The sequence below is a fragment of the Electrophorus electricus genome, chromosome 20 (genome assembly GCF_041902795.1).
Source record: "Electrophorus electricus isolate QZ-2024a chromosome 20, ASM4190279v1, whole genome shotgun sequence".
Classification (NCBI taxonomy): domain Eukaryota; kingdom Metazoa; phylum Chordata; class Actinopteri; order Gymnotiformes; family Gymnotidae; genus Electrophorus; species Electrophorus electricus.
This window is the reverse complement of record NC_137516.1, coordinates 7,735,715-7,745,426: the sequence shown is the minus strand read 5'-3', so window position 1 is coordinate 7,745,426 and position 9,712 is coordinate 7,735,715. Positions and strand designations below refer to the sequence as shown.

The following is a 9,712-nucleotide window of genomic DNA, read 5'->3' as shown; positions in this document are numbered from 1 at the left end:
GTGTGTGTGTGTGTGTGTGTGTGTGTGTGTGTGTGTGTGTGTGTGTGTGTGTGTGTGTGTATATATATATATATATATATATATATATATATATATATATATATATATGAATAAAAACATAATAAAAATAAAAAAACAAACCAATATTTATGTGAAAACGGTATTAATCCAGTTAACAGTTAATAGTTGAATTTGTCAGTGGAAGAGGAGGGGAAACATCCAACCAAATAAACAAGCAAGCAAAAAATAAATAAATAAGTAAACATTGCTGTCTAATGACACGAGCAGCTGCAGTTAATTACTTATTACCTTCCAAACTTTTATTATGAAGAGGGGAAATTTTATGCGTTTGCTCGCCACCGAGACAAACAGCTCAGCTAAAGCCACAAATTTTGGAGAAGTTATCTGCAAGTGGTAAGTGGCTGGTGGTTACGCGTTCCGACGAAATATTCCACCCAGAGATTGCAGATACACGTTAAGCGCTCTTTAAATGTTTTAACATTCCAGTTCGGTATTTCATTGCAAGTTTAACTGTTGTTGGGTCGCTTTCCATAGTGTCCGTAGTTGAATGAAAAAGCGATTATGTAGACCCCTTTCCCAATTTAACCTGCATTCACACAGTCCTAACATTGATTTACCCTCCCCCCTCCCCTCCCCTCCCCTCCCCCTGTTTTTCTCTTTGTAAAGTTCCTTGAGCAAACCTCTTATTAACAAAACAGCAAGTTGAGGTATTTAGTTTTGTGAAGACTTTTTTGGTTTTTGATTTCTCATCTCACTGATGCATGTATCATCGTTGTAATCGTTAAACTGAAGCTTTTTTCCCCCTCGTATTTCACTTCAGATCGCTTTTTTTCCTGTTGATTTTGGAAACAAAATCAGCCATATATAATCTAAAATGACCTCCGGCAGGTCTTGCGCCTAGTTTACTGGATGTGTGATTTATATTAAAATGTATGTAATTTGCACAGAAGCACTTAGTGTTTTAGCTAGTTGCTCAAAACATTAATCCTACAAATTATAAGAATGTAAAAAGGATTTATTGGGTATTTTTGTATCTGTGCTGGCATATTGCTATTATGCAATGTCCTTACTTTTGTGAGACTTGTCTGATGGTAGTTTGCCTTTTGTGTATAATTAAAGTTCCAGTGATGTGACAATGTGGAAAAAAAAATCATCCCTTCAAAAGATTAAAAATGAACAAAAATAATTAAAAAATAATGTATTATCTATTGACCACATGCATTAGAAATTGCTTGCAATCTATTAAATACTGGAAAACTGACCTGATCAAATTGTCCTTTTTCAGGACTTTTACCGGGTCATTGGTACAGCCCTCACTTGGTAGAAAATCAGGCAGACAGAAAACAGCATTATGGTATTTATCCACTTGTCTGCACAACTGTCTTTAGGCCTTGGCAAGTATGCCATCATGGCAACCTTACCACGTGCCGGTTTGACACCCCTTGTTACCTGCTATAGCACTTCCGCTACCAATAGGAGAACCCCATCCTTCAGCTATGTCATCGTTGGGGCGGGGTCAGCTGGGTGCGTGCTGGCCAACCGCTTGTCAGAGAACCTGTCTGAGTCAGTCCTCCTCCTGGAGGCAGGGCCTAAAGACATGCTGCTTGGCTGCACCCACCTCTCATGGAAAATACACATGCCAGCAGCACTCACCTACAATCTTTCCAATGACAAGTACAACTGGTTCTACCACACGCTGCCCCAGACGGGCATGGACGGCCGGGTGATGTACTGGCCCCGTGGACGGGTCTGGGGTGGCTCATCCTCTCTCAATGCCATGGTGTACGTACGAGGCCATGCTGAGGACTACAACCGCTGGCATAGGGAAGGTGCAGGCGGCTGGGACTACGAACACTGCCTGCCCTATTTCCGCAAGGCCCAGACCCACGAGCTCGGGGGCGACCGTTACCGGGGCAGCAGCGGGCCACTTCATGTCTCCCAGGGGAAGACCGGGCACCCTCTGCACCGTGCGTTCATCGAGGCTGGCCAGCAGGCAGGGTACCCATTCACTGAGGATATGAATGGCTACCAGCAGGAGGGATTTGGGTGGATGGACATGACCATTCATAAAGGTAGAAGCACAACAGTCAAATAAAAATAGCCACAGACGCAATGTGCAAGTCAGCCTGCCTTCGGACTCCGCAAACATGAGCCGTACATTTTCAGTCTTGAGTAATGCTGTTCACGGAAGCATCCAGAAAATGTTTTGCTTTCATTTTCATAACTGTATCTCACTGTTGTGCACTCAGTAGCCCAAGACAAGGTGGGTTTCAAGTGCACCCACATCATTCGTACTCTTGACTTTAACTCAAAGCCAGCAAATTACGAAGGTGCACGTCACGTGATCAGGCCACTCGGGGGTGTTTGTTTTTTTTGGGGGGTCATTTACACTCAACTCATCATTGGGCACTTTACATTTCCAGCATTTGGCAGACACTTTTATCAAAAGCAACTAGCAATTGTGACCAAGTACAATTCAAGCAATTGAGGGTTAATGGCTATGGTCAGGGGCCCAGTAGTGGTAACTCAGCAATGGTGGGGCTTAAACCAGCAACTTTCTGATTACCGGTCCAGTACCTTAATTGCTGAGCTACCTCTGCCCCAGTTCTTTAAAGGCCATCATGCGTTCTCGTCCCTTTCTCAGGCCTCGCCCATGACCAGCAGCCCACATGTATTTTTCTTTTTTAGATTGAGTCTGTTGCTCCCCAAATCTCCATTCTGCTTTAAATCATGGTTCTTCTACTCGCACCTCACCGTAGGCAAGAGATGGAGCACAGCTAGCGCATACCTGCGTCCCGCACTGTCCAGGCCCAATGTGAAGGCTGAGGTCCACTGTCTGACCACGCGCGTCCTGTTTGATGGGACCCGGGCCGTGGGAGTTGAGTACCAGCAGAATGGGCAAATGAAGAAGGTAGGCCAGGGGTCAAAGGTCAGAGGGGTCAAAGGACGAGTACTACTAAGAGCATCAAAATGGGACACCAAAATTTCAATAACATGGTGACCCAAAGCAGGCTAACTTTAGTGTAAAGCCAAAGTTGCCTAAAACTCTTGGAAGACATCGGGTGTGGGGGTTTTTTTGTTTTATTTTCCTCTCTTAAAACCTGATAAATGCTGTGTTTGAAGCGGTCATATGGATACGTGGTTGTATTGAGAAATCTCAGATTTCTCGATTTATTTAAGAAACATTTTTGAACATCAACCTGATAAATGATACTTGATTCTCTTGTTTATGTAAATTTGTGGGGAGAATTGCCCTTTAACTACCATGGAAGACATTATTATGGAAAAAGACACTGCAAGCAGAAATGGCACAGGTGGTGACCCAATAACACAGCCTCTTCTATGTGCAAACATGCACAATGTATACCTGCCTATTCAAGACTACCAGTTCACCTTACCTTCATATAAAAAGGTGTAGCAAGACCAGTTTGAAATTTGTCAGGAGCGTTTTTCCATGTTATGCCAGTGCCACACATGAACAAATGCCCCACAGCGCAGAAACATTGAAACAGTGCAGCCGTAACTAATCTCCTTCCAAATGGCTTTTGAGATGCCTACCGATCTATGAGGAGAGAACTGGCTGAGTGCTTGAGTCCCTATTGCATTCAACATTTACAATGCTGATCTGTTTTCTTAACACCAGCTCTGAAGAGTTTCACATCAAGTAAGTCTTTTAGTTTTGTCATGATTTTTCTGACTCTAGTAGCATTTTGAAATTATTAAATTTTTTTATTTATTTATTTATTTATTTTTTTCTTGTGCCATATGAGTTTTTTCCTCTCCAAGCCCTAGCTTGATCAGATGGGCCCCTCAGGAACAAAAAAATGTGCTGTTTTATAGGTCAGCATAAGTTACTGAAGTTCAAACCACAGACGCTCCTGCCTTATCAGGCTTGCATCACATCTAACATCAGCCAGTGACAATGCTACTGAGAAACAGACAATCTAGTATTCGTCATGTCCTGTGAATTATCTCTCATCAGGCCTATTCTGCCTCTCAAGCCCTGGCTTTTGACTAACGATCTCTAATTTGTTTGATAGACTGCTAGAGACCTGATTTTTTTCTCTCTCTCTCTCTCTGTGTGTGTGTGTGTGTGTGTTTTGCCTCAGGTGTTTGCTGATAAGGAGGTCATTCTAAGTGGTGGGGCCATTAACTCTCCCCAGCTGCTTATGCTGTCTGGGGTAGGGGATGGTGACGACCTGCAGAAGCTGGACATTCCGGTCATACAGCATCTTCCAGGTGACCTTTTTACCATCTTTCTAGGTCAATATCAGACACGCATTACTCCCAACCAACATGTTAGGACCATGAAGTATCCATTTGATGACTCTATTTGAATCAGACATTTGGCAATACATGTGATGTACAACAAGAGAAGGCAAGATGGCCTAAGAGATTTGTTGTTCTCTGCTTTCAAAGTGGTCACACATCACCAAATGTTGATGGTCTTTTTGGTTGGCCCAGATGTACACTCGTCAGAGTAGCTCTTCCAGTTGTCTTTGCATTCATAATGTCTCTTAAGTTAATAAAAGCATTTTGAGGTAGACGACGAGAAAAGGTGACATGGCATAAAGATTTCTTTGTTTTATTTTTCACTGTTTTGGTGTTTCCTGGTATATGGTGAAACATTGGCTAATGGCTAAAGAATGCTTTATGAAGACAAGATGATTTATACTGCAGTAACATTTATTTTAGAAAAGTGCAAAACCTATCAAGCCTACAACATCTCACTACTGAACCAGAAAATGTAGAATATCCAATCAACCTAACCTCCATGTCTTTGGACTGTGGGAGGAAACCAGAGACCCCAGAGGAAACCAACGCAGACACAGAGAGAACATGGAAACTCTACCCAGATAGGAACTTGAACCCAAGACCCTTGTTCTGTTATTTAGGTGTGGGTGTAGGAAGGTTATGTTTAGGGGTTTGTGGGCTTGTGACTGTAGAGAGGGCATAGTGTATGGCAATGTGGTGGATTTTGGTTGGGGGGGGGGGCTTATGTTTATGGGCAAGTTGGTAGGAGGTACACTCCTGTTACAGCAGGTACCACAAGGACTTAACAACATAAAAGTAAAGGTTTCAATTGCCAGGGAGCACAAATTCTGTCATACCGATAAATGTGTCTGCCGAATGCTGTAAATGTGATGTGTGGGCAGGAGTGGGCAGTAATCTGCAGGACCATCTGGAAGTACACGTTCAACAGCAGTGTACCCAGCCCATTACTCTGTTCAAGGCCCAGAAGCCATTCCACATGCTGAAGATCGGCCTGGAGTGGCTTCTCTGCTTCACAGGTAGCAGGCCATGCAACATTCAAACCACAGAAATTAACTTTGGAATGATTCTGATACCAGAAGGACTGAACTTTCGGTTCAGTACCTGACTAAACAAGAAGTCATCCAGCAACATGTTGGGCTAGATTGCACTAACAAGACAAGGTCATAAAACATATCTTGTAACTATGCACATTAAGCCTATTTTGCTGGGGAAAGGGCTTTCTTCTATGTTGGCACCAATCCAGGAGTGAAACATTCGATCCGCCTTCTAGGCTACGGCGCCACAGCTCACCTGGAGAGTGGGGCCTTCATCCGTAGTCGCCCCAGCGTCACCCACCCCGATATCCAGTTCCATTTCCTGCCCTCGCAGGTGATCGACCACGGGCGCATCAGACCCACCACCGAGGCCTACCAGGTCAGTGTGAAGCACGGCACCTGCTCTTGTAATTAAGGTCCCATCAAAACAGTTTTTGTAATTTTGGGATGTCGCCTCCAGTTCATGATCCCACTAACTCCTCCATGTTCAGATTTCTTAATCCTGCGTCACGTTTTCATTTGATGGATTTAGTTCAGTGTATGAGACCTACTACTTTGTCTTGGGTGTGGCTCCTACACTCTGTCAGACATAATGTGGGTGCTAGTAGTTTGATTCTTAATAGTTTTAGAACAGCCACCAGTGTCGGAATGGCATTTTCTTTCAGAGGTTTTAGAAAAGGTTCTTTCTTCACTCTTCTTTATTTCTAGCCAAAAATGACATGTTGGTGAAGCACTAGTCTGGTTTTAGGGCATATCGGTTTAGTCTGCCCTTATGTCTTTACAGTTAACAGAAAGTCATTAGTTAGACTCAGGAAAGTGCTCTGTTGCACCTGTCCAATAAAATTACAGCATTTGATACGGTCGACCCTACTATTTCAGACTGTCTTAAGTGTGGTGCTGGCATACAGGGAACTGCTTTCTTAAGTGGTTTGCCATATACCGCAAAGGTAGAACATGTAACAAAAAAAAACCACAAGTGGAAAAGAATTTTGCCAGTGTCTCTCACCCTTGGGTTAATATCTCAAATATGAATAAAATGTATAAAATCTAGCATTTTAAAATTCAGCATAAAAATCAAATTGTTTACCTAGGCATTTGAGTCGTCTTAGGATTGTGTGATTTGTTGCCAAGTCTTTCACCATGCTATCTAAAAAGTAACTTGACTCAACATCCCATACATCCATACCCAGCCCTGCACCCTTCAAAGCATTTTCTCACCAACTTAATTGGTTTGTGTATTTATGGGTTGTGAAAGTCTTGCTAACAAGTGATGCAGTGTAAACACAGGCTATTCACATTATTATGAAAAACTGTTTCACTGTTCTTTTCCACTGGTGAATGAAATGGTAGCCCCTGATGTTCTTTTTGTTTTCTTTGTTAGGTACATGTTGGCCCAATGAGAAGTACAAGTGTTGGCTGGCTAAAATTGAGGAGCAGAAACCCCTTTGATCACCCTGTCATCCAACCGAACTACCTCTCCACAGGCAAGTCTAAACAAGAACGGGATCCATGTCTGACATCACAGTTTTCCCCTGAGCTGGTCCAGCCTGTCTAGATGATCTTGTCTATGCCTGCTTCATGTTTTGAAAATAAAAATGGTTGATTTAAATTCATATTCATTATAATTTTAGTTTTTTAGTTTAATGCTGTTAATTTGGAAATGTTTGTTTAAACTCTAAAAATCACATTTAAGTAAAGTGGGTAGGGGCTACAGATTATGCAAGGTGTTAGTGGAATACTGAAATGTGATGCTAGGGTTGTAAACACCTCCTGCTTGTCTGTGTCCCAGACATCGATGTGTGGGAGTTGCGCCAATGCATGAAGCTGGCACGCGAAATCTTTGCCCAGAAGGCCTTTGCCCCGTTCCGGGGGCCCGAGGTACTACCAGGCGCCGCCGTCCAGTCCGACAAAGACATCGACGCCTTGGTGCGGCGCAAGGCAGAGAGCGCCTACCACCCGAGCTGCACGTGCAAAATGGGCCGTCCGACAGACCGCGCGGCTGTGGTGGACCCCGAGACGCGCGTTTACGGCCTGGACGGTCTGCGGGTGGTAGACGCCTCCATTATGCCCAGTATGGTTAGTGGCAACCTGAACGCGCCCACCATCATGATTGCTGAGAAGGCTGCAGATGCCATCAAAGGTCTGGTGCCACTCTGTGACCCTGGAGTGCCTGTCTACCAGCCGCCTAGTCTGGAGAGACAGAGATGAGGGATGCAGCTAATTTGCACACCTCCTTAACCTAAGTAATCCAGCAATGAAAACAGCATTTTAAAAAAAGCACTAAAATCCAGCGATTGTAACACTAAAGCATGAGTTTTTGCTGCTATACCGCATGAGGCCAGGAAAGGTAGTCATGCCTTGGTACAGACATTAATATTGGACAAGTAGCTTTCCAAGGTTTCAACATTTAACTTTTGGTGTGGCTGAGGGTTCACTGGGTAATTAAATGGTACACAGTAGTTGGTTGGTTTGTTTTGGTTTTTTTGAGGTTGGTGTCTGAGGGTCATCATATTAGAAGTTGGTTTAGTTCACATGTGACTTGTTAACGAGATCAAAGAAATCCGATTTGATGTCACTTCAGGATTTCTTAAATAGAAGTGCTCTCACTTTTGTTAAAGCTGCTGGCTGGGGCAATGAACAAAAGTGTAGTATTTTATACATGGTCCACACTGAAGTCTTTAATTATTTAGTATGGAGTCGAAGTTTTAAAACAGAACATACCTCATTGAGTCAGTGTTGGGAATGAAAGCATATTTTTACTCTAGTTTGTTTAGTGTTTGCAATTGGAAGTTTGGAAACTGGAAGTTGCAACATTGATTTACTACATTAAAACCAGGTGCATCACTAGCATCTGAGGTTGCTTGATTTTTATGCAAGCTATTAAAAATAAAGATGACGAGTAGATTTTATGCAAGTTACTAATCACTACACACAGAAGCAGTTTATATGCCAAATCTGGAATGATCTTTAAGTATACAAATGAATATCTTAAATGTACACATACATGTTATTAATTGACTTAATGAGGACAACTAGAACTATTTGAGTGTATTAAAATGTGCCCTTTTAAGCATTCATTAAGTATTAATGAAGTCACTGAGCAATGCATGTGTTGAGTTCAGTCAACTGACTGCTGAGAGTTGTGACTGTATTGGGTGTCAACAGTTTACACTCACCTGGCATACTTTTATTTTCATCACCTCATTTGGGGTTACATCACTTTTTTTTTTAATTATTTTTTAAAATTCATTTAGAAAAGAATCCAGGCCAAGACAAAAGATGAATTACAATGTACAAAACCAGATTGTCCATCAGTAAAAAACTGACAGACCTGGACCAGGAGCTACAGACTGATACTGGAATATTTAGACTGAAAACATTATTGAACAAAAATGAGATTTCAAGTACACAAAATCACAATATGAAAAATAAACATTAATTTATCATACTTTTTACATTGTCTCAATTTTTTTGTAACAGAAGTTCAGTTTTTCAGTGAAAAAGGAAATCCAAGTTTGAAATTTTACATTTGAAAAACCCTACAATGACCACCACCTTTTCCATTGTCAAAACAGCCTCTAGCAAGGACATTGATTTGGAAAAACAAATGAGTTTGCCTACACATTGCAGTCTTCTATTCAAGTGACCAACATATGCATGAAAGTATTCGTATCCGTATTATCTTGTGGTAAGCTGGACCTGGGTTGTACTGTTGGCAGGACAAGAGCTACTAATCAGGTGCATTATTTAGTTAGTTAATTAAGTGCCATTTGTCTGCCTTCTGTTAATTATGAACCTCTGACACGATACACAAACAACAAAATGCATGTGACCTAGACAGTGTAGAGCGTAACACCATAAAATGTGTTTGCTATTCAGAGCCCTTGTTGGTATTTCAAAACGATGTTCCAGAGCCAGGTTTGGCTTTGTGTATAAGGTTTTAGGCATTCGTTCCTGTGCTGCTAAGGTGTTTATCACAAAAATAACAGACATAGAATTCCCTTTTCTTTTTTAAAAAACAAAACCCACCTCTGGAATTTTAGTGGACAAGATAATAAGCCTTTTGAAATGGAGCATACAGAGTGACTTGGACTGCCATAAAAACACTGATATGTAATCCATCCTCACCTGGACCAAGGATGCTATGATGTAATGAGACATTAAATGTGAGATGAAGGATTTTGTTTTTGTGTACAGTAGCTTGGAAAAGTGCATAAAGGCAGTTTTTAGGTTCACTAGGCAAAAGTGAAAGGGTGAGGAAGGTTCTATTGGCCCAGCAAACAATTTAGACTTTACCTTGTCACAACCAACCCTGATGGGAGCTGATACCCTAAACAGTGGGTTGTCTTTTGGCAGATGCCAGAGCTACCTGTTAAGGGTTT

At 42.0% G+C, this 9,712-nt stretch overlaps 1 protein-coding gene across 2 annotated transcripts; it reads left to right on the top strand.

Moving 5' to 3' along the window:
• Positions 1-288: 288 nt before the first annotated feature.
• On the top strand, positions 289-8,778 carry chdh (choline dehydrogenase). Of its 2 annotated transcripts, XM_027014998.3 has the most exons (8): positions 294-414; positions 1,307-2,093; positions 2,781-2,932; positions 4,131-4,260; positions 5,178-5,312; positions 5,567-5,709; positions 6,712-6,814; positions 7,120-8,778. In XM_027014998.3, exons 2-8 carry the CDS (start codon positions 1,373-1,375, stop codon positions 7,536-7,538), a joined length of 1,803 nt encoding a protein of 600 aa, XP_026870799.2. In that variant the 5' UTR covers positions 294-414; positions 1,307-1,372; the 3' UTR covers positions 7,539-8,778. The 2 variants fall into 2 exon arrangements, with proteins under 2 accessions (XP_081559373.1, XP_026870799.2); XM_081703247.1 differs by lacking the exon at positions 5,178-5,312 and having other exon boundaries at positions 289-414.
• Positions 8,779-9,712: the final 934 nt, after the last annotated feature.

Coding starts and splice junctions, on each gene's coding strand:
- chdh (XM_027014998.3), top strand. CDS start 1,373: ATGGTATTTATCCACTTGTCTGCACAACTGTCTTTAGGCCTTGGCAAG. Junction 2,094..2,780: donor GGACATGACCATTCATAAAG/GTAGAAGCACAA, acceptor ACCTCACCGTAG/GCAAGAGATGGAGCACAGCT. Junction 4,261..5,177: donor GGTCATACAGCATCTTCCAG/GTGACCTTTTTA, acceptor ATGTGTGGGCAG/GAGTGGGCAGTAATCTGCAG.